Source organism: Arthrobotrys flagrans, assembly GCF_004000055.1.
Source record: "Arthrobotrys flagrans strain CBS H-5679 chromosome Unknown unitig_9, whole genome shotgun sequence".
NCBI lineage: Eukaryota > Fungi > Ascomycota > Orbiliomycetes > Orbiliales > Orbiliaceae > Arthrobotrys > Arthrobotrys flagrans.
The window spans coordinates 3603995-3625594 of record NW_027137551.1 but is presented as its reverse complement, the minus strand read 5'-3'; the positions used below and the strand labels follow the sequence as shown (position 1 = coordinate 3625594).

General features: G+C 45.3%; 5 protein-coding genes across 6 annotated transcripts; 4 read left to right on the top strand and 1 right to left on the bottom strand.

The window, feature by feature from the left end:
• Window positions 1-2944: 2944 nt before the first annotated feature.
• Window positions 2945-3795, bottom strand: DFL_006415 (uncharacterized protein; the record flags this gene model as incomplete). Its single annotated transcript, XM_067635838.1, has 2 exons — window positions 2945-3595; window positions 3673-3795. The coding sequence occupies 2 exons, from the start codon at window positions 3793-3795 to the stop codon at window positions 2945-2947; spliced, it is 774 nt and encodes a 257-aa protein (XP_067490227.1).
• A 473-nt stretch (window positions 3796-4268) lies between these two features.
• Window positions 4269-5754, top strand: DFL_006414 (uncharacterized protein; the record flags this gene model as incomplete). Its single annotated transcript, XM_067635837.1, has 3 exons — window positions 4269-4498; window positions 4559-5460; window positions 5513-5754. The coding sequence occupies 3 exons, from the start codon at window positions 4269-4271 to the stop codon at window positions 5752-5754; spliced, it is 1374 nt and encodes a 457-aa protein (XP_067490226.1).
• Window positions 5755-6236: 482 nt separating this feature from the next.
• On the top strand, window positions 6237-8012 carry DFL_006413 (uncharacterized protein; the record flags this gene model as incomplete). The annotated part of the gene is made up of 2 exons (XM_067635836.1): window positions 6237-6348; window positions 6433-8012. The coding sequence occupies 2 exons, from the start codon at window positions 6237-6239 to the stop codon at window positions 8010-8012; spliced, it is 1692 nt and encodes a 563-aa protein (XP_067490225.1).
• Window positions 8013-14677: 6665 nt separating this feature from the next.
• On the top strand, window positions 14678-17794 carry DFL_006412 (uncharacterized protein; the record flags this gene model as incomplete). 2 transcript variants are annotated; one of them, XM_067635835.1, is made up of 10 exons in its annotated part: window positions 14678-14710; window positions 14994-15018; window positions 15091-15121; window positions 15342-15539; window positions 15670-15692; window positions 15953-16084; window positions 16253-16468; window positions 16531-16790; window positions 17038-17646; window positions 17774-17794. In XM_067635835.1, the coding sequence occupies 10 exons, from the start codon at window positions 14678-14680 to the stop codon at window positions 17792-17794; spliced, it is 1548 nt and encodes a 515-aa protein (XP_067490224.1). The 2 variants fall into 2 exon arrangements, with proteins under 2 accessions (XP_067490224.1, XP_067490223.1); XM_067635834.1 differs by having other exon boundaries at window positions 16531-16874.
• Window positions 17795-19443: 1649 nt separating this feature from the next.
• DFL_006411 (uncharacterized protein) lies at window positions 19444-20632 on the top strand (the record flags this gene model as incomplete). The annotated part of the gene is made up of 5 exons (XM_067635833.1): window positions 19444-19502; window positions 19578-19796; window positions 19861-20423; window positions 20492-20551; window positions 20625-20632. The coding sequence occupies 5 exons, from the start codon at window positions 19444-19446 to the stop codon at window positions 20630-20632; spliced, it is 909 nt and encodes a 302-aa protein (XP_067490222.1).
• Between the last annotated feature and the right edge of the window lie 968 nt (window positions 20633-21600).

Sequence of the window (21600 nt, the reverse complement as noted above, 5' to 3'; positions counted from 1 at the left end):
AATCTCACCTTTAAGAAGTGGATTTTGTTTCTGTTTGTGATTTGTATGATCCTTTTCAACAGCGAAGGAAATCGTAATATAAAAAAATTCGTGTTTTTGTTTTTGCTGCTCTAAAGAAATCACACCATAGGTAAAAAGGCTGGTACCCGGTCTTTTTTTTTTTTTTTTTTTTTTAAAGGACTGGTTCGGCTGGATTCGCTGGGATGTTTATAACTTTATTTTTGCCCTCTCTCTTTCCCCTCTCGCTTTACACCGCGCGCAGTCTCGTTTACCATTCCTACTCACTCTTAACGCCTACAACATTTGCATTGACCACAAAAAACGTCGCTTCGGTGTCTTTTTTTTCTTTATTAACCGTTAGGAACATCAGAATGCCGCGCTTCAGGTACTTTTGGTTCTTCGTTCTGTTTATATATACATCGGTGTTGGGACGGAGTTTTTTTTTTTTTCTTTTCTCTTTTCTTCTTGCCCGCCTGCGCAGACATTTTGCTCCTACCCGTCCTTGTCGTTTAGTTGTTTTTGTTTTTCCTTTACCAGAACCAAAAGATGGTGTCTCCTTGGAAGTGTTTTCGCTGCCGTTTCTTCTTTCGTATTGACTGCTGTTTCCTTGTATACACTGGCCTTGCATTGCATTTTTTGTTTACTAAATTATAATATGGGAACCCTCTTGTCATATCGGATATGATGGGTTCTCACTCTCACTGAACGAACGGCCTGGGAAAAAATGAATTGCATAGAGGATTTTGTCTGATAGCATAGACTAGCGTGCAGTCGGGGATACTGATTAAATATAATATCAATGGTAACTCAATCAATCAATTACCTGCTACCTAGGTGCTTAAGTACTTTTATATATCGTAGTGCTAGAGCTTCGAGGCTGACTTTAAGCTTAATTAGTCTGATTGTACACTAAGCATGCTTTCTATAAATCATTCGAGTTTAGGCATCGAGGTTGATACATAGTCGCCTTTTGATGTCAGGTTGACTATGACGCACGTTTCCGTTACACAGGCTCGTATAGGTACCAAGGGACCTTAGTACACGGGGCAAGAGGGATGTCACACGGACATGCAAATGGATCTTGACGCTAGATTCAATTTGTAAGGAACGGCAGATATCGATCGTGTCCTCAACCGCATTGCTCAACATAAACTCTAGTCGACTCGATTCTATTACACGAATATACAACAAAAACAACACGGCGAACTACCAGCAGATCAAAGCGGAGTTGGTTAAAGGGTTCAACTTGAGGGAACGCTGGATATATAGGTCATTAAACCTTGATTTTTAGGATCTACTGCACTGGCCATATATGATTTTAAATTTTGACTGCTAGCCGTTATAGTTCTAGTAGACCTTCGATTCGTGATGGTTATTTCAAGTGTCAATCAAACCCTGCAGTCGATATCCTCAGCCATTGATATATAGACCTCATCAGGCATTAAACAGCCACGATCGAATCTATATCCTCCCCATCTCCTTCGCGGTGGCTCCACTCCTCACATTCCTAATCTACTCGTACGCCAAAAAAACACGTATTCCAAAATCTAATCACAATGGCACCAAAACCTCAGAGAAGCCTTCTAACCCCCAATCATCATACCTTATAACCCCCCTCACCCTCCCCCAAATCACATCCCTCCCTAACCGACGTACCCCTCCAAAACCCTACCCCACCTTCAGCATCACCACCGCAAAACCCCGTCCCTACCGTCCCTTCCGCTGGCCATACCACCAAACCATGGCGTTGACAAGACTAGAGCCCGATTGGTGGTTAGAACTCGAAAGTACCTATTCCACCAGATTCCTCCAACGAGCAGAAATCTACAAGAAGTACGAAACCAAGATTATCGTTAAGTTTCTTGGTATTGATGATCCCTGGAAGGTAGAGGTGGCGTGTAGAGAGGTTATGGAGATGGTGGTACAGTTTTTATGTGCGCGGTATCCACAATACTTCCCCTTCGACCCACAAAATTATATTTTTTCAAACGAAATATTAGACAGAGAGTTTGAGATATACAACATGGATCCGCTGTGATTTGTATTCCAAAACGTCCCGGGGGATTTTGCTGTTGTTTTGCCTGATAAGGAAGGGATGGGAAGTATGTATTTGTGGCGGGAATGATATGTAGTAGTATCGGATGGGATTTGGGCGAAAGATTGGAAAGGTTTTGGGGGAAATTCGTGGGGTTGTGCCCGAGTATGAGGAGAGGATGGGGAGGAATATGGATAGGTAGGTTTTTATCTATCCAATTTACCCATTGTTCTGATATATATACGAGGTGACTTTTTGGACTGATTGTTAGAACTTGGATAAATATTTTTCGAAATTAGCAACAGGTAAACCGATTCAAAGAGGTTCATGGGACATCGTAGTCGGAGAACCATTGTTTACCCCCGCCGGCGGAGAATTCGATAAACTACGTAGCGGACAAGACATAACCATCAAAAAAGAAAACTTGACATTAAGAGTAGATTGGCAGACTCTCCAACGACTGCCACTTTGCGGGGGCATAGTATTTAATTATAGAGCGCTTTTTACGCCGCTAAAGGAACTTGAGGATGAACTCGGGGTACCGGTTTTGGTTGAGAAAGGTGTTAAGGGGAGGGAACAAGAAGATTTTGGAGTATAAGTGGACATGGCATGTGGAACATGTGGTTTTGCCGATGTTGGAGAGGATGGAGAGACGGCAGGTGGAGATGGGGGTGTGGGAGGAGGGGAAGGAGGTTAGGACTTTGGAGGAGAGTCCTTTTATAGAGGGTGGGAGGGGAAGTGGAGGAGGCAGCAGGGGTTTTAAGCAATCGGAACGGTCGTTATATAAGAAGTAACCTAACCTTGAGTATTAGTTTCAAAGCCATAAACCGAGAGGTAGAATGGCATTTATGAACAACTAGGGATATGTACAGACGCTATAATAAAGAACCAGATAATCTTTTGCCCTTACTAATCGAACCATGCGCCTCCTCCACCGTCGTCATCGCCGTAATCGACGTCTCCGTCTCCGTCGTCAAAGTACTGTTCGGCATTGTAATCTCCATCTTCATCGTCCTGGTAATCATCTTCTTCCTCTCCTTCGTCCTCCTTATCTTCATCATCTTCATCTTCATCTCCCAATCCGTCGTCCTCCTCGTCTTTATGACTCATCAATTTCGCCAGCACGGACTTCTTCTCCCTCTCCTTTTCTTCGTCTTCCTCATCCGATCCATCGGATTTATCATCATGATGACCTCCATTCGGTAACTCGGTGTTTAAACTCGATATCAGCAATCTCTTCTTCTGATCCTTTTTCCCAGTGATGACTACACTCCTATCCCCTGTCGCCGCATAACTCGAATCCATAGTTTCCCATAACTCCGCGGGGAAGAGTTCGAATACATAGGGTCGTGAATCTAACTTTGGAACCTTTCTTTTCTGACGATGGTATTTTTTCGCGGAGTAGGTGATTACATCTTCGAATGGGTCTTCTAGACCTTTACGTTTGCCAAGAACGGTATAGAGTGGTCCGCTGTGGATTTTTTCTCGGTGGTCGCGAAAACGAGAGATGTGTATTCTTTCGGTGGAGGATAGAGGGTCTTGGAAAGGGATTGTGTAGTCCTAGATTTAAAGAATTAATCAGTTGATATGATTTTGATAGAGGGTTTTTGGAAGGAATGGTATGAAGGTCGGCGTACTGGAAATTGTTCTGTAGGACCGAAATCCGGTTTGACGTCGAATTCTCGAGGCATCATGGGAGCGCCATTCGAGCCGCCGCCTCGGCCGCCGCGAAAGCCACCTCTGCCTCCTCTGAAGGCCATTGCGACTAATTAAGGTGAAAGGTAACTTTTGGTAAAAGAGGTAAAGTTGGGGGAAATGATGGTGGAGAGGTCGAGAAGGCGTCGAAGTTGATGCGAAGGAAGGAATGCCACTCTGCCAAGACATTTAATTCTGGAGCCGGCCGAAGTTAGTAAGGTGAACTTCGGTGCAACGAGACCCTAACCCGACCAGGCCGGTATGGGACAAACCCCAACCAAAGGTGCAGAGTTATGTAATGTAACATACCACGAACAGCCATAAAACCCCATATTGGTATTCTATTCCCATTAATGGGGCTCACGACAATACGCGGGGGCGCGTGTAGCCTTGGATCATGGCGCGTGTCTCCCAAGCACGTATATATAGATGAATCCGCATCTATATCTTTACCACCATAGGATACCTATTCGGATACCATCTCAACAAATTACATCTTCATTAATGCATTATCGATAGCCCAAAAGTTACTGAATAAATGTCTAAAAACGGTGTATTTTTGATCTTGCCTACAGAGATTTGCTATTCGATCGTATCGTATCTTGATCCTGAAGATGCGGCAGCGTTCGCGAAGTGTTCGCGACATTGTTACTCTCTAACCTTCAGGGCCCGGTTTGGTGGTATCAAATTGCACGACGATAATTACAAGCGGTTCCTTAAATCCTTCACCGGCAGTGGATGGTTAGCGCCGTTCAAATACTATATCCGGTACCTATATTTCTAATTTTATTCAAAGATGTATAGGTACTAACGAATATATCCTGGCAGGTCGATGACCTTCACCATCTTTACTCTGGATACCCTGGATGACCTCCACTCTGCAGCTTCGGTGTTTCCGAATATCCAAAGCTTGACGGTCAAAATCTTCAGCTTTAGTATCTTCCAAGGGAATGTCTACTCTGCGCTCTTCTGGCTTCTATCCACTCTACCATTTTACGATGATATCAATCACTTTGCCTTTATTTGGGCCGGTACCGAGGAGCGGTGGTATAATGACATTGAGAACTATCGCCTTTTACCAGAATCCGAGAAATCCACTCTAGGGCTTTATAAATGGACGATGAGACAGTTTCCCAAGGTTCAAGACCTTCTCGGACCTTATATCCCGGAAGACGTATTCGTCCAAAAGATGGCAGAAATACGGCTTCCAAAGAATCTTCAGTCGTTTCAAACAGATATAAAGCTTGACAACTACAATTATCTCTTACCCATCCTCAACTCCACAAATATCACGACTCTACATATTCACAGAGCCACGCATCCTTTCGTAACAACCCTTGAATTTCCAACCGTCAAAAATCTCACATTGAATTTGAATTCCTCGTTGATTTGTTACCAGGATGGCTTGGGATTGCTCAGGGATCAATTTCCAAACCTCGAGTCGTTGAAAATCACAAATGCACTGTGGGAGAAATCCGTCGGCTATATCTTTTGGTTTCCGAACGTTCCTACGATTACACAGTTGGACATCCCATGGCCGGGGTTGACGCCTCATAACTGCAGGACCAACGCTCTAGAACACTTCCTCAGTCCCATGCTTAATGAAGGAAATCATCGGAACCTTGAAAGATGTGCATTCAGAGGGATTACATATTCGGTGGCTGGTCCAAGGGATGTTGTGGCAAGCTGCACGATTTCAAAGAAGAGGACACAAGATCCAGATTTTCCCGGTAAACTTTGAGTTTCAGTGGGAGGGAGATGTGGATTTTGATCAGATGGAAGAGGATTGGTTGGCCTGGAAGGCTTTGGAAAATCAGGAAGATTTGGAGTCGGATTATGTTGCTTCAGAAGATGAAGGGCCTAGTGGTTTATCAAATGAAGGCGAAGAAATTAGTGAAGAGTGGGATAGTGAAGAGGGTGGTGATTCGGAGTATCCGGACACTGGCGATGAGCTGTATCCAATCGATACAGACGACGGGTCGGATAGTCAAATATCTGATGCCGAAGATATCGATGTGTCCTAGTTCAACTATTCACACTCCAGTTGAATTCAACGAGGCTACAATATTACATGAGGTCATCAATGTTATAAAATTAGTCGAATATAAAATTAAGACCTATGCGATATCAGTTGACCTCGATTAAAGAGGTCTTTCGAAAGCGGAAATTACCAATAACGGCAATACAAGCCAAAATTTCCGGATTCGGATATTTAAATTAAAATTTTAACGCCCGACTTGATTTCAAATGCAGGCCAACTGCAGCCTCAACGAGCTAACTGGCCCTCCATCGACACCATCGCCTGTTCTCCTTTTCGCCATCGCCATTGCAAGCTCTCAGCTTCAGCATCTGCATACCGACAGCTTCATCGCCAGACCCTATCCGATATCTACAAGAAACGCACTTCTCAACCTCGTCTAACACATACCCCTCCAACCTTGCCTTGTGGTCGCTAACCGCCGTAGCCGCTCCATCGTCCCAAAAGCACCGCTACTTCATCGCCACCATGGCAGGAATGCCTGACACCGCAAAGTCGCTCCAGGCGCACCTCGAAGGCTTCACATATGCCACAGACCTCGACGTTAAGCTCGTTGACACCTTCCGATTACAGCTAAACGGTGGGTCCTAACCGCTACCCCGTTTTACCCCTCCTTATCGATAACCTATGGACCCCCCAGGGGTGGCTAACAAATCTAAAACAGAGGAAAGTCGCAAGGCTGCTCTCCCCATCTTTCTCCCGCTTCTCACAAAGACCCTACCTCTCACCAGCAGCCCGCAGCCGCTATGCGCCCTTCTTATATCTCTCCTGGAGCCCATTCGCTTCAGTGAGCTACTAACATTGACAACACCAGCGGAAATCCTCCCGACTCTCACCTTCCCAAATGCTCACATCCAACTTATGGGGCTTAAGTTGCTCCAGAAATCTACTGCTTCGCCATCTGAGGCTCGTTCTCTAGCAAGCCATCCTGAGCTCGTCGCTGCAATTGTTAACCTCTCTCTTGTTGCTTCGAACACGGATGTGGCTGATCTCGCAGCTAGGACTTTGCTTGAGTTATTATCCATTGACAAGGTTGGCCCTGGCGGTGTCGGCGAAGGTTTAATCTGGCGTCGCGTTTTTGGCGACAAGGAAATTTACCAGTCCTTCTTTGATAACTGCTCATGGAGGAATAAGTCTGCCTCTATGTCACGAGCTGAGAAGACGCTGGCGCAAGCTCGTTTATTATCAATGATACCAAAGATGGCCGGTATGAACTGGGAAGTTGTTTCCCGCTCACATTTCCCACAGGTGGAAGCTAGATTTGAAGGTGAAGGCACGCTAGACGGCTTGCTCGGATTCGCGACGGCAATGGTAGAGATGGAGTTTGATGTGTTAATGTATATGACCGTTATCGAATTTTACTCCGAATTCCTCCTTGTCGGACCAACATTGGAGCGAGGGACATCTGCTGGAGATAAAATCTACTCCACATCGAAAGGTTTAGAATACCTCATTGCCAATAACCGCCATCAAAGCACGATCGCGCTCTACACCACTCCACCCGGGGAACAATCCGACCAATTCACAGCATCGTTCTTAACATCGCGATCAGCCAGTTACATCGCCAACTACGCAACACACTTTCCAACGCACCTACGAGAATCGAAGGATCTGTTACCGAAGATCCTGAAGGCACTGTCGACATATATTCCTGGCCCTTCTGGACAAGGTCCTCATTCCCGAAGCCTTCATTTGCTCGCGAGTTTACCGCCATCCCGAATTTTGCCGATTGTCCTAGAAATCCCATTAGCACCTCCACATCCAGACTATCTCAAAACCTTGGCGACAATATTGCCGGCAGATGAGAAGCTCTACAGGGAGTATCTACGAAAGAACCCTAGTTTCTACAAAAAGTTGGTTGAATACGCCAGTGTCATTGCCTTGAAGGAGAATGCGCAAGCGAGCTTGAGGATGCTGAAGGGATTGGCGGGGACGGAATTCGGGTTGAGAGAGATTGTGGGAAATACAAATGTGATGGAATTCCTGGTTACGGTTCCGCAGAGGGTCAACATTGCGGCTGGTAGAGGAGGAGATGAAGGCAGTGCATTTGGAATTGCGGTTAGTAGGTGGGAGGTTGTCGAGGTTGTAGCTAAGGGAATGGCGGGTGGTGGTACAGATTTCGATAACGCCCGGAGAGTTTGGGGGAAGGTAGTCAATGAGAGAGTTCAGGGAGGTGTATACGGGGCTGGAGCCGGTGGGTTATTCAGTGGTGCTGGAGGTCAAGTCGCTTGGGAGGGGATGTAAGATTGCAAAACTACTAGGTGGACGACGATTTGCAGACCATACACAGTCTATTGGCTTCTCTTTGGCATCTTTTTGTGCCCTTGTTACGAAACGGATACATTGGGACGAACGCTTATTACAGGGTTCTTTTTGTTTTGTTTCTTTCTTTTTGGCAAAAGGGATATGTGAACTTTTTTTTTTTTGAAGGGGACGTTTTGGCATTTCCATGGAGTTTTTATTCAGCAGTCTCTTGTCTAGCTATCATTTTCCGTTTCCGGCCTTTGTAATTCAAACTTTTCTGGAACAGTACAACTGGTATCTTACAGTACAGTTACCCTTTTTACCATTTCCACCCCCATTCGACCCTTCTTTTGCTTACCTTTTTTTCGAATTCGTTTCATTGTCATTCCTTCGGAACCTTTTTTTTCCTGTGGTCTTTTTTTTAAAATAGTATAGCCAGGCTTGGATTTCTCGGATAAGACTTCAGGGGGCGGTAGTTACGGTATTCCTTTGGGTATATACCTTTAATAGCGGGCAACGATCGAATGCTACTATTCTTACCTACTATCTGGTCTTGATGGTATATTGGTATTAGAACCGGGTTATGTGTGAGACAAGATATTGGGTATGGCCATCGTATATATCAGGTGTGTAGCCATCCCATTGGCTCTAGTTTACAACGGGTTCATTGATGCTGGATATTTTATAGGCGTCATGGGCGCGCCCGCTCTCAAAATTATCTTTGATATCCATAGCCATGGTGACGCCAGCATTTGATATTCATTCAGTCACGACATCTCCAGCGCATACACAAGTACTTCCAACATGGTTCATCCCTATATCTCGTTCAGAGGGGCAGTTTGAAGCTCTATATACCAAGTATATTGGTAGGTAACTACATTTAGACACGTATGTGGTGTGTACATCGATATCCAATACCCTTGCCATCGCAGCCCGTCAAAAGGCAAACGCCAGGATACCGGTTTGAATCTCCTGAAGATCGACTTCCAAAGTTCCGTTGAGTTCCTTGAGCCTTTTGTTCCTAGATCTGAACGTCGAATTTAGGTTATAAGTGCCATTCAAAGGATCTACTACTCTACAACTTTTCCAGAAATTCTTTGAACTCCGGGTTTCCTATCCGGTAGACGGATGGGAGGCGCAAGTCGACGGAATGTCAATCACCTGATATTAATTTTGATATATATACCTCGGGGAGGACATCGATCAGGCATCTTTGATTTGCATACCGCAAGTTTTTTGGCTCCTTGTTTTAACTCTACGTGTTGATATCTCAACATTGGCGACAAATCGTTTTTCGCAGAGCTCACGATATTTATTTCTCATCGGGGACCTGAAAGGAACCTTGCCCGACAGAAAAAACCAAGATAATCGTTATCAGTGATATCATCCATGGCTGGGCACATCACATCAGCTTTTTCCTGCCCTGCGCAAGAAAAGAAAATTTGCTGCAAAATGATCACATGCTGCCATTTCGTAGAATCAATGTAGCATTTGGAAATTCTTGTTAGGGAAACTATGTAGCTATATCTGCCCTCGCGCTATGATTTCTATGCCGGTTGGTATATGCATACAACCTTACTTTTTCTTCTTCTGGATTGCTAGTTATCGATAGCATTGAATGAGTGCTACCTCGTGGCTCCCGTCTGTTTAGTTCAGTTAAGTAATCGGTGGCGCCATTTGAAGGTGAATTTTGAACGTGCACACCATCACCCCCAAAAAGCTACTGTAGGTACGGTACGCATTCGGCATTCAGGTCCTTGCCTTGGCATGGATACTTTTTACTATTTTTAACAGAATGGCAATAGGTACGGCAAGGAATTTTTAAGCCGGAGGAGGGTTGTTGAAACTTTTGGAGCTGCCGTCTACGGAGCTTGCGAAGCTCGTCATGTCGGTGGGTACGTACCCCCATACTTCACTGCTTTTTTTTTTCTTTCTTGGCTTCCAGGTTCTTCCTGGTCAAGCGAGGGAGCTTTGGGGCCGTGGGTGGGTTTCCGGGAATATTCATGTGAAATGTTGGCTTGGCTAGCTAGATTGGATGTATCGGATGTCTACAGCTTCGTATAAGTGTTTACGAATGCCAGGTCCCCAACGTTATGATCAACGGTTCTTTGCGAGTCTAGAATTAACTAAAATGATTATAAAGATCTAATTTGATAGGGCTAGCAAAGAAAATTGTTTTAAAAGATTTCAGCCTCTCTTTTAAACTAAACGAATTCAAAGACATACCGATGGCATGGCATGCGATGCAAGTCTCACAAGCAAGTAAAATCTTCCCGGTTCGCTCGTTAGTCGAACGGCATGTTAGGCTTTTTCTTGTCTCTCTTTTGATTTCGCTAATTCGCTCTGACAGGTTGACAGCCCATGGCCAGAAGGCGTAAAACGCTCAATGCATGTTTGGGAACTACTGTACGGTGGGTCCGGCCGGTAAGTTATGTGCAGCTCATTTTGTAGCATGTCACTTTATGTGGTCCGAGATAGGGTAGCAAGTTTCAGTATGTCAGCTTTTTTTTGCCTCCCAGCTTGGAGTTTAAGCTAGAGTCGACGGTTATGGAAGTGGTTTATAACAGTTGGTGGATGCGGGTCTATGTTGGATATACAAAATGTACATGATAGTGTGATGATGATAAGAATCGAATCAAGATTTTGCGTTTTGTGGCGAATTTTTATTTTATTGTCAGCTCGATTGAATGGCGATTTGGTTTGGGGTTCCTGGTAGCTACCTGGTAGCTAGCCCTGGTCCGGCCGGTTGTTGGTATCCTATAACTCGTGTGCTTCAACAACTTCTTTTGATCGGTCCGGGGCCGCGGAGATTGACTTGTTGCGCTGAGATCATTCACTCGTTGAAACGAATTTTTCGTTTCGAGTATTTTGGAATTTTCTGGCAGTGCGTTAGAGAGCCTTCAACCGCAGCCATTGGATAATATCGAACTGTTAGGAGGCATATCAACTGAAAAATATTTCGAAACGAATGTTTGAACGGAGCATTCGGATTCAGTGTTTTATAATTTTATCCGGAGTGTGGAAGGGGCGGTGATATGATTCCTATACCCGTACGTTACATCCGCTGCGAACATCCTCGGATCTAATAGCTCTAATTTACTCGGGACCAAGGTACTAATACTTCAAAGGAAAATTTTTTTTATCAATTTGATTCTAACAATATAAAAACATCCTCCAATTCGAATGGAACCCCCGGCCCTCCCCCATACCCCGGGGTCTCCGCACCCGGATATCTACTCCGTAGTATTCCCTAGATACCACGAACGGGAATTGCGTATACAAACGAGATATTAGGTGGTTTACCTTGCGGATACATGGAGATGGGGAACATGGTACCCGGTCGGTTTAAACGTGTGAATACGTGTACCTGGGTTGCTATTTAGGAGGCTGGGGTTCCATTGCACTTGGTGGTTATGTCTGGGACAAGGCACGACATGGTGGATTTTTGAGAATATCGTGTCAGACTCGAGGTTATATTCTGGTGTAGCTATTGAGGTCTTTTAGACTCTTTGTTGATTATATATTTATTTTTAAGTTTTTATTTGGGGAAGGTGGTATTGAAGGAGTTATGATATTTGATACAATGCTTGAATATATAAATATGTTAGCTCGATTGTAATTGAATTCGAATTGTAATTGCAATTGACGTTCGGATTAGAAGTGGACGACTGGTATGTGAACCCAAGTTTTCGAGTTCAAACGGCCCGGGTAGCCATTTTGAGTCTTTCACTTTACGGCTGCAGCTGGGATGTGGATACGCATGGCTGCTTTGTCATCGAGTGTATTATATTAGCAGAAGAGTTTGGAGAATACCGAGGCGGTGGCGGTCGGTGAGCCTTGCGGTTGTAGACGTCTACGGATTATTCCTAGCATCTTTTGATCGGAAAACATGGTGTTATAATCAAGTGACTCTGCAGAAGTTTTCTTCGTGAAATTCAGCTGCACATTTGGAGAATATAGCACAATTCTGTTTCGGTCGAAGGTTTAATTGTTCGGCTGGCATCGAAAACTAACAGTTGTTCGGAGTCATTTGAACTTTGGCCGTGATATATCGCAATTATTGCCAATTTGGATGCGAGGAATGTCGAATGCAAAGACGTTGAAGTTAAACTTGCATTCCGACCACGGGATCATATATTATAAAGATTTCAAGGATCAAAGTTGCAAAAATCATAGAATTCACGAAATGCATCATCATAATAATTGCATGATACCGCTCCGGCCGGCACACCGGAGCTGGAGTAGGGGCTTCTTTTTGACCTATTTCATTCGGAACCGACCCCTAACTTCCCCACGCTGGCTGTGTAGTTGGGAACACGAAACATCTGATCGAAACTAAATGTTACCGCCTGATCGCCGGATTGACATTTCGAAACGGGAGGTCTTGGGCGACCTTTGTTGATTTGGTGGTTGTGGTCTGGCCGGAAAAGTCAGGTCAGTTCAACCGATGACAAAAAAAGAGGGCCGCCACGGCACCCAAGGACGCTTAGCATCGTTAGAGAGTTAGACTGCCAAGAGGGGACGCATGCCTCAGGCACTGCTTTTATTAGTTACGCAAGTGTACCTTAAAATTCGATCAACGAAAGACATTTAGGTACAGCAGAACTTGAGGTAAGGGAAAGGTTGGAAATCATGAAAGAATTCCTATTTAACGTCATTCCCATCGATAACAGTGTGAGGTGCACCGCCGACATTTGTGGCAGATGAAATGGGGGAGTCGGGAGATTTGATCGGCAGAGGACATGGGAGGCAGCCATTGTAAAAGTTCGGCATCGAAGGAACTGAGAGCATCATGTCAGGTTTGAAAATTGTGGTGGCTTTTTTAGTCTCCTGTCAGCGGCTGAAGAACCTTTTAGGCTTCGCTTATGGTCTGGGCACAGATTCTGATGTGAAAGTTACCCCTTTAGGACTGAGTGGTTGATGACGAAAGGCTTGGGATTAGTCGACGGGAGCGATAACTGGGCGTGAAATCAGCACAACGAAGGGGATCTGAGGGCGGTTCCACAGCCACAGGAGGGGAAGCGTGTTCTCTGATTATCTCTGATTAGAGATTTAGTTTTAATCAGTTCAATCTTATTAGCCGTCCACTTCCACTATCGAACAATTGGATGTGAGGTAAGCAGTTCGATTCGTGGTTTCTGTGTTTGAGAATAAACTTGGCTTTAGGATGCTACCCTGCATGGATTGGGTATTTCAGAAATGCAAAGAGTCGAAGTGCAGAAAAAGTGTGGGAGGAATTTTTCTTCTCTCCTGGTTCCGCGATACCTCTGAGATTGGTTGATCAGATGGCGCCTAGCGGTGGCAGCGATACCAATCGAACAAGTACTCGAAGTACTCCGTATCCCGAACGTTTCGTCTAAACGCTCTGCACTATCCCCGCTCCGTGACGATTATGTTGTGCGAGCTGTTTTTTCTGGATGCATGGCACGGGGGAGCCGATTGATACATGCATGAGTTTCCAGAGATGGAATGGAGTTAAAGGTTTTTGCGAGGAGGTTGGGTGTATGTACCTCAGCCCTTCGGTACCTGCACGGATATCACGATATCCCAAGTTTCCAGTCAATTGTGATGGTTATAAAAGAGAGATTTTTGTATGCCTATTGACATTGACCAATTTCACGGACCGCGGAAGGTTTCTGGCATGTTGCAATGGCAACATTATATATACCGTCGAAACAGCTTTAGCTTCAAGAGCACCAAAGACGGAGAGAATAGTTGCTGGGGTTTATAGCTGCGAAGCCTCACAGCTGTCAGGCCTAGGATGGGATTTATAATAGGACCAGCGATTCATGCTGTCGGTGGGACCAGGTATCACCTGAACCAGATGGACGTCTTAATGTACGTTTTGGTACACAACATGCAGGCTCGTTTTTTTTTAACTGGCATCGTCGGTGAATGCGAATGTCCCAAGGTGTTTATATCAAGACTTTTCCCCTTCTCATTATAAACTCCGGGCAGAGCCTAGCGGTTAATGGCCTACGTTTCCGGTTGTTCTCTGTCAAGAAAAAAAAAAAAAAAAAAAAAAAAAAAAATCAATCTTGACCCATGCCATTAGCGTAGCGACGCGCAGCTTAAATACTTGAGCTATGAAGTACTAAAAGCAAGCAGGTTTTGGGGAAATTTGTTTCTGATGATTTGGGATATTCGCAGTCCATCTCTGTATGGGCGATTGGGGTTTGTCTCCGGAAAAGAATGGGGAATTGAGAAATTTGCATTGAAAGGCATTGATCCTGGAAGCTTGAGGATGAGAGATCCGAGTTAACATGTTCCTGACAAGGCATCCTTTCCTTAGTCCTTTTGACAAAGCGGTTGTTTGAATCGTCATTGATACGAACGATACTTTCTTGAGCCTGGGATGCTCCGGATATTATACCTCTCCCAAAGATACAAGACAAAATCCAGAATTTGGGGGTTTGAATCGAACCGACTTTCTTTTGCCTTTCCCGCGGGGATTGCCAGCCAACCTGCCCGAGCGTGCTGTGGGAGAACTTGGCCCGATTCTGTCAATCGGCAGCGGGTCCAATTTTAATTGCCAATCAGTGCGAAGGCGACCCGATTGCAGTTGTAACCCACACTTTTTCTTGCGAGTGGGGCCGTGGAGGAAGACCTGCAGTGTTTTAGTGTATTGTTTTGTCTGTACGGGAGTCGTAGTATGCATTGATTGCATGGCGTGCGGTGTCGCAGTCGGCATAGTGGTGGTAATGGATGCAGTTAATGAGGCTGTGCGAGGCAAGCCGGGTCCCCTTTAACCACAGTCATCGCCCTGTCCAACAATTCCCGGACTTTCAACCATCACCATCTTTTCACACTCGCTCCTGCTGTGGCCATCTACATCCACATCCACATCTACATCCGCCCCACCTGTGTAGATGGCTTCCAATACAATGCTTCCGCTTTAGCATTCAGCCAGCTAGCAGCATTCAATCGTTTCGTTGTTTTGTTTTTTCCTTTGGCCTGGGACGCTTTGCCGCAAATTTACAGTCTCTCGCTTTGCTGTGTTGGCAAGGTAGAACATAGAACCAACAACGTCAACGTCACAATATACATCAACATCAACATCACCACACTAACCTTGCAGGAATCAGCCACGATTCTGATCCATTCGGACGGTATATAGCCGATCTACTTATACATTATATACACTTGTATCTCCGGTCGCTTCTGTGATTTTAAATTTTAAAATTTATTTTTTTTGTTCTTCCTTTCTTTCTTTCTTTCTTGTTTGTTTCTTTCGTTTCTTCCTAGCCGACTGTTTGTTCTCTCGCCTGAAGTTTGCTACATTTGGATCAACCACGTCTCTCTCGAATTCTCTCTGACAACTGCATACAGCGGTGGAATTTCGTCCCATCTTCTATATCAACATCGCTATTATCATTTGTCCGAAAACTTCCGTGACGACTTGGATCACCTGGGACATATTTGGGACTTGGCGTCTGAGGTGGAATTCCGACAGGAAACGGATCAAATCTTACTTGCCGACGATAACTTTGACGACGGTGCAAGCGACAAGGGAGACAAGACGCCTTTGTTCTCAGTCCCTCCTTACGTCGACTGTCCCTCTATATTGAGAAAGCCGACCTCCTACGCCGCAGACCATATCCAACCAAGCCGAAGCCTCCGGGGTTTGATTGAGAGTGTCAGGACAGGACCTGCACAGGAAACAATTCAGGAATAGCACCGGTGAGTAGGCTGATACCCTCCTGCTACACCATATTGTTATGCGTTGGTGGAGTTACCGCATACGGCCAGCCTTTTCATATTTCCGCCTATATCTGGCGTGCCTGCATTCTCGAGGCTAGGGCGATCACCAGGTCCGATGAGACCAATAATCTCGCTCCGGGTCCCTTGATTGCTCTCATCCCTCGCTCCCTACCGGGCGTCTGTTCTTATACATGCCAGTCCTTCAAGGGTCGAAACATGCTGACTTCTCTAACGGACAGCCTCCTCCCCTTGCTTAGACATATATCTCCACTTCGGCCCGCCCGTTCAGTTCGGTCCAAATCTGTTTGACCGACGGGAGCCTCCATCCGAGTCGAGATCGTCCCTCGCCTCTTTGTCATTTCAACCACACTGTACACAATTCACTGGACGGACCGATTCGTTTCTCGTCTGTTCCCGCCGTCTCTACAGCATAATCTCTAATCGCTTTTAACTTTGGATCAACTCGAATCTTGCCAATTTCATAATTTCTAATCAATAGAAGAAGAATTGACGGTTTTCAAATTTCTCTCTTTTCCTAGGCAATATGCCTGCCTCCTCAACATTCAGTTCAGGCTCTGCCTGGCTGCCGACTACATCGACCACAAGGCATAGAAGGATATCGCCGTCCACAGGTTTTATAAACACAGTCTGGCTACCGTTGCTCCTTGGCTCGGTATTCTTCGCCCGTGTATCGCATGCGGCTATCAATCTCGTATACTGTTCACCAGAGAACACAGGGAGGGATTACCCAGTTTGTGAGTGGCTCAACGATATGGTTTCAACCCTTTCGAAATCATATTACTGACGATTTTCATAGACAACAGTATATACCAGTCAGATGGAGAATGCCGGGATCATTGTGTCAACGACTACGCCTTTGGGATTGTGCTCTGGCAAAATTGCTGGTGTTCAAACTACCCGCCTATTGAGTTGAAAAATCTGGACGAGTGTCAAGATAGTTGCCCTGGGTATCCAGACGACAGATGTGGAAACCGCACGGAAAACTACTATAATTACATTGAACTCGACCAGCACTTGCCAAGTTCCAGGACGGATTTACCCGCTTCCACCACCAGTGTACGTTCTTCTACCCGGTTGAAACCTACGTTGGGATCGGTCACCGTGTCGGTGTCGGTTCCTGTGACTGTCTTCATCACAACTGTATGACCCATGACCATCCTTCCAACCATGCAAGTTGCATATACATCACGAATGTTGACGCTTGCGTTGTTTCCCCTCCCCGGACTCGTTTGGTGATGCTGAGTGGATGGATAACGCAGTCTGCGCGATGTTAACATAAGCTGACTTGGTATCTCTATTATAGTCCAACCCGGAAAAGACAGATGATCCGGACACCAAGACGACCGATGCTCCATCGTCCGATCCTCCGAGCACCCCTATCGTTTCCGTTGTTACCATCCAGGGTTCCCAGCATACGGTGACCGTCACACCAGCCGCTACCAGCCCGACGCCGACGCCGACGGGCAGCAGCTTCCCAATCAGTTCTTCCGGCGGTGACAACTTTTTCTCAGATGCTGGTCGGGTGGCCGGTGTATTCGTTGGTGTGGCAGCAGCCATAATACTTCTCTTGCTTGCGATATTTCTCCTCCGCAAGCGTAAGAATGACCGGCGGAAATCCGTCGACTCATCAAATCACCCCGAGATGGGAATGTCGGGAGCGGGTTCGCCGCATCTGACCGGTAGTTCCAGCCCCACCGGCCGACCGCGTTCGACTAGCACCCTTGGCCTTGTCGGTGGCTTACAAGACAAGGCACCTGTGATAACGACAACCGGCTTTACCGAGACCGATCGGGTCACAGATCAAAGATTGGATCCAAATCAAATTTGGATGCGGTTTGATAATGACAACGGTAGTCGCGTGAGTTTGAGATCTCTACAAGACAATCAAGATTACTCACGGAGAGTGCTAAAGGTACATACCGTCCCTGAGGAGGATTGTTGATTTTTCCTTCCTGCCCTATCCTTCCATTCTTCAGTTGTTTATAGAAACTACACTTCGAGAGATTGGACTTATTCTAATCTAACATCATTTAATATAGCTCACGAACCCTGACCATTAATACATAAGTCCTCGGTCAACCCATCTTGACAGCAATTATTCTCGATCCTATTTCTTGTCAGTTATCTTCCAGTGTCGTTGTATGCCGTCGTTTGAACCTTGAATCGCCTTTTGGATTTTGGCCGAACCGTGTCAACATTCACTTTGCACGCACAGTGACCCTCATCTGAGGTGGCGGCGAAACAATCTTCCGACATCTCTCACTAGCTCGACATCCGGGCACCGTTTGTTTCCCGTTCCCGGATTTTGCCCCCTCTCTCTCCGACTTTTTTTTTATGCCTTGTTTTTCCAGCGACTGTGTTTCCCGCATTTGACGTTTCAGCATCTCATTTTGATGACCGTTCACACACTATTCAAACGTACACGCATCGTCTACGGACGTTCATTCTCACGGCGTTTCATCGGCGTTTCCTTTTGTCTTCTTTCTGTGCCTCAGTTTGGCGTGGTTTCACTGGTATCAAAATTTCATATCTTTTTTTCCCTTGATTCTTCTAGAGTTTTTCGGGACTACCATTTTTGCCTCTATATTGGTAATGAAGGAAAGTTTTGGGGGGGGGCTTTTGACTAAGTATTGCAAGGCCTCAATACCGATCGCTCTTCTGACAGTCGGAGAAACAGAAGAACGGTATTAGTCATTTACAGATGGTGACTACTTTGTACTTTTTTCTTCCATATAATTATCTCCATCAAAATCATGCATGCAAACCTGCACTCACTCACTCACTCACTTCATTTCCTAACTTATACCCTCTTTTGCCGCACCATATTTTCCCACCCCCTGAGTGCGCTTCAGCTTTCTCGTGTATATTAATTCGGAAATAACGAATAAGTCTCAATAAAAATCAATGGACGGTGTCCTTTACCATATTTTTGTTTCTTGGTGAATCCGGAAGAAATGTGAAATGTTCTTCCAGTTGGAGACCAATAGAATTTTTGGGACTGGGACATTTAATCAAAAGGAAATGTGAACAGGTAATATCGACAGCGTCTAAACGCCTTTCATCCGAAAAGGGTAGTCGAAGATACAACAAAATCAACACATTAATATGTGTTGTTACGAGGTTATCAGAGTTTTTGTGCGACCATAACTAGGAGAAAGTATTACTCTGCTATGGTATCCGTTGCATTAAGGTTTTGGGGCGATATAAGCCCACCTTAAATCAAAGCCTTTATTCGGTTTGGATTCCAAGCCAAAGCACTTGAGAGCTGGTGAAAGGCGTCATCACTCTTACTACGCTAAAATTTCAAACATGGGGATGTCCAGCTTGAGCATGAGCAGAAATCGGAACCCTATACTATATTCCCTCATTATCCGCACGGTCAACGGCCACCAGGGCACATGAATAAGTTTTGTTGAGAAGTTATCGAAGTAGAACGGGTGTCAGAAAATAAGGTTCCATAGCAATATCCCCTCAAGCCTAAGCACCCCATGGCCCAGAACTCGTCAAATGCCATACGTCAACGCTCTGACAACCCCCCAGCTTTCGATTTTTCATTAACCCGGCGCCATTCAACCCCCCCAAGGTGTTGAATCGTTCATCGGCTTACCTTTCTCTTCTGTCGGGAGAAATGCAGCCGTTCCTAGGGAACATATAAACACAGGAGATATCGATTGGTCATTCCTAAAAGGCAACGGGCTGGATCCAACCAATGGAGGTCTTCAGACCAATCAGCATGTTGGCTCGATTAGGCGACGATTTAGATTCCGGGTTTGTTACCGTCAGCGGATGATCGTACGCTATCAGAAGCCATCAAAATCGCCCAATCCCTGAATGCTGAAGTAGAAGTTGGCTTCAACAAAAGTCACCCGATCTTATAGGAGACTGTGGTACCATATCTCCAGCTCAGACCGGAGCCCAGCAATGGCTTTACGATCTTGAGGAAGGAATCTGGGAAGACACGGGTTCTGCGAACACTATACCCGATAGGCCTAGAACACCCCACTTCGAAAATGTGGAAATCTTGACTTCAGCGAGGATGTTGGAGCAGCTCAAAACATCGATGTAAACGATATCATATAAAGGAAAGTGTCGAGTTTCGGCCCCAGAGACCAGTCTACGACTTCAGCGACCCCGCGCTTGACGAGCAAGGCGGTGATGATTCAAACATAAGCAAGCCTGATCTGGATGTTAACCTTCTTAAAAGACCGGCCCAAGTCTCAGAAGCCGTCGATGAAAACCCGGTTGTTAATCCTAGCGCAGGTACTATCTTCAATAATTTGGAAAGCCGGGTTCAATCACGGGCCGGGAGCCGGGAGCTACAAGATATAGATGAAGGCCAAATACAAAGAGAAGATCTAGCAGTTATCCAGAGTGTTCTAAACGATATAATCAACCAAGTCGAAGAACAACAAAACACTCCGGCTCAAGAAATCCAAAACGAGGTGATCGACCAAAATCAAATACCCCGGGAGGAAGTTATGCAGGAGGTCGTTAATGAAGTAATCAACCAAAATCGAGTACCGCGAGAGGAAGTTCGCGACGAAGTTGTCGTGAACGAAGTAGTCGAACAACCCGTACTCCAACAGAACAACCCCGTTCCGGGAGGCCTAGGTCGGATCGAAGAAGTCGACGAAAGTGAAATACGCAGCCAAGGAGCGCAGTCACTTGCTAACCCCAGCGTGGACAGCAGTACGAATCTCGGAAGCTTTGATTAGCTAAGCCAGTCACAGCAACTAATGTTGGCTAACACCTTACAGAGTGGGATCTAACTTCTGCTCTCGATGAGCTTTATGGCGGCCGTCAACCCAGATGGCTCAGTAAGATTCGACAGGTCGCAAGAGGGGCCCTGGGCCTAGGTAGTTCGAAAGATATATCTACTCTTTGTCTTAGTGCACTAAAACTTTTGTGGATTAAAATCCATATTTTATTCTTTATGTCGACTGTTTCTAGAATTTAGCTACTAGCTACTTAATATTTACGTCCAGTCATATCTCAGTACTTATAAAACACTTGATCAATTATCTTCCATTTATGGCGAATATCACAATATTATGTAACCAACCTTTGCCGGTTTGTTTCTATCAGCTACTCATATCGCTAGTCAAGTAACTAATAATTCTAACACTGGTCCACATTATTTGTACATTGCGCCATGATGAAAACATAGACGTCTAGACAACTGGTGAGCAAATTCACGGCCACAAGCGAAAAAAAAATTTCGACCTATTTGGCCCATAGTACTTCTCTTCTAACCCCCTTCAGAGAATAGCACGAACCGCAAGCAATCAAAAATACGACACAGTCAACGCAATTTCGTTCATTGCGATATATAACTTATACTTTGTAGAAAATGTAAGAAATGTAAGGGAGAACGCAAGTATTAACTACTAGATATTCTGTGATACCTTATAGCCACGCAGTTAAGAGCTGTCATAGGAATATCTCAGGTCTTTCAATCACCGCCGAAACGGGGGAAATGGGTTTTCCATCCCCAGCCAGGCCTTCGACAAAACGGGTCTCAACCTTCTATGATTCCGACTCCTACGTGAGGGGTTATTATAGACATACAAAATATCATAACTTCTATCAAAGTTAACGAAGAGGCGGAGATTATAATACCCAAGATGTTCTTCCCAACCACAACCATCAAACGCCATGACGCCCATCTAAACAACTATAGCAATCCCAAATCCAACCTCAAAAGCAGTCACAGGATAAAGACTGTCGAAGTGAACGGTGCATGCAGAAAGCAAAAATACGCTTTTGAAAAAACCATGCGCAAAGCAAAGCAAATACGATCTACAAAACGGAACGAGGAACTATGGGGACTTTATGTAAAGGAAAAAAGTCCTCCCTGCCCGGCAAT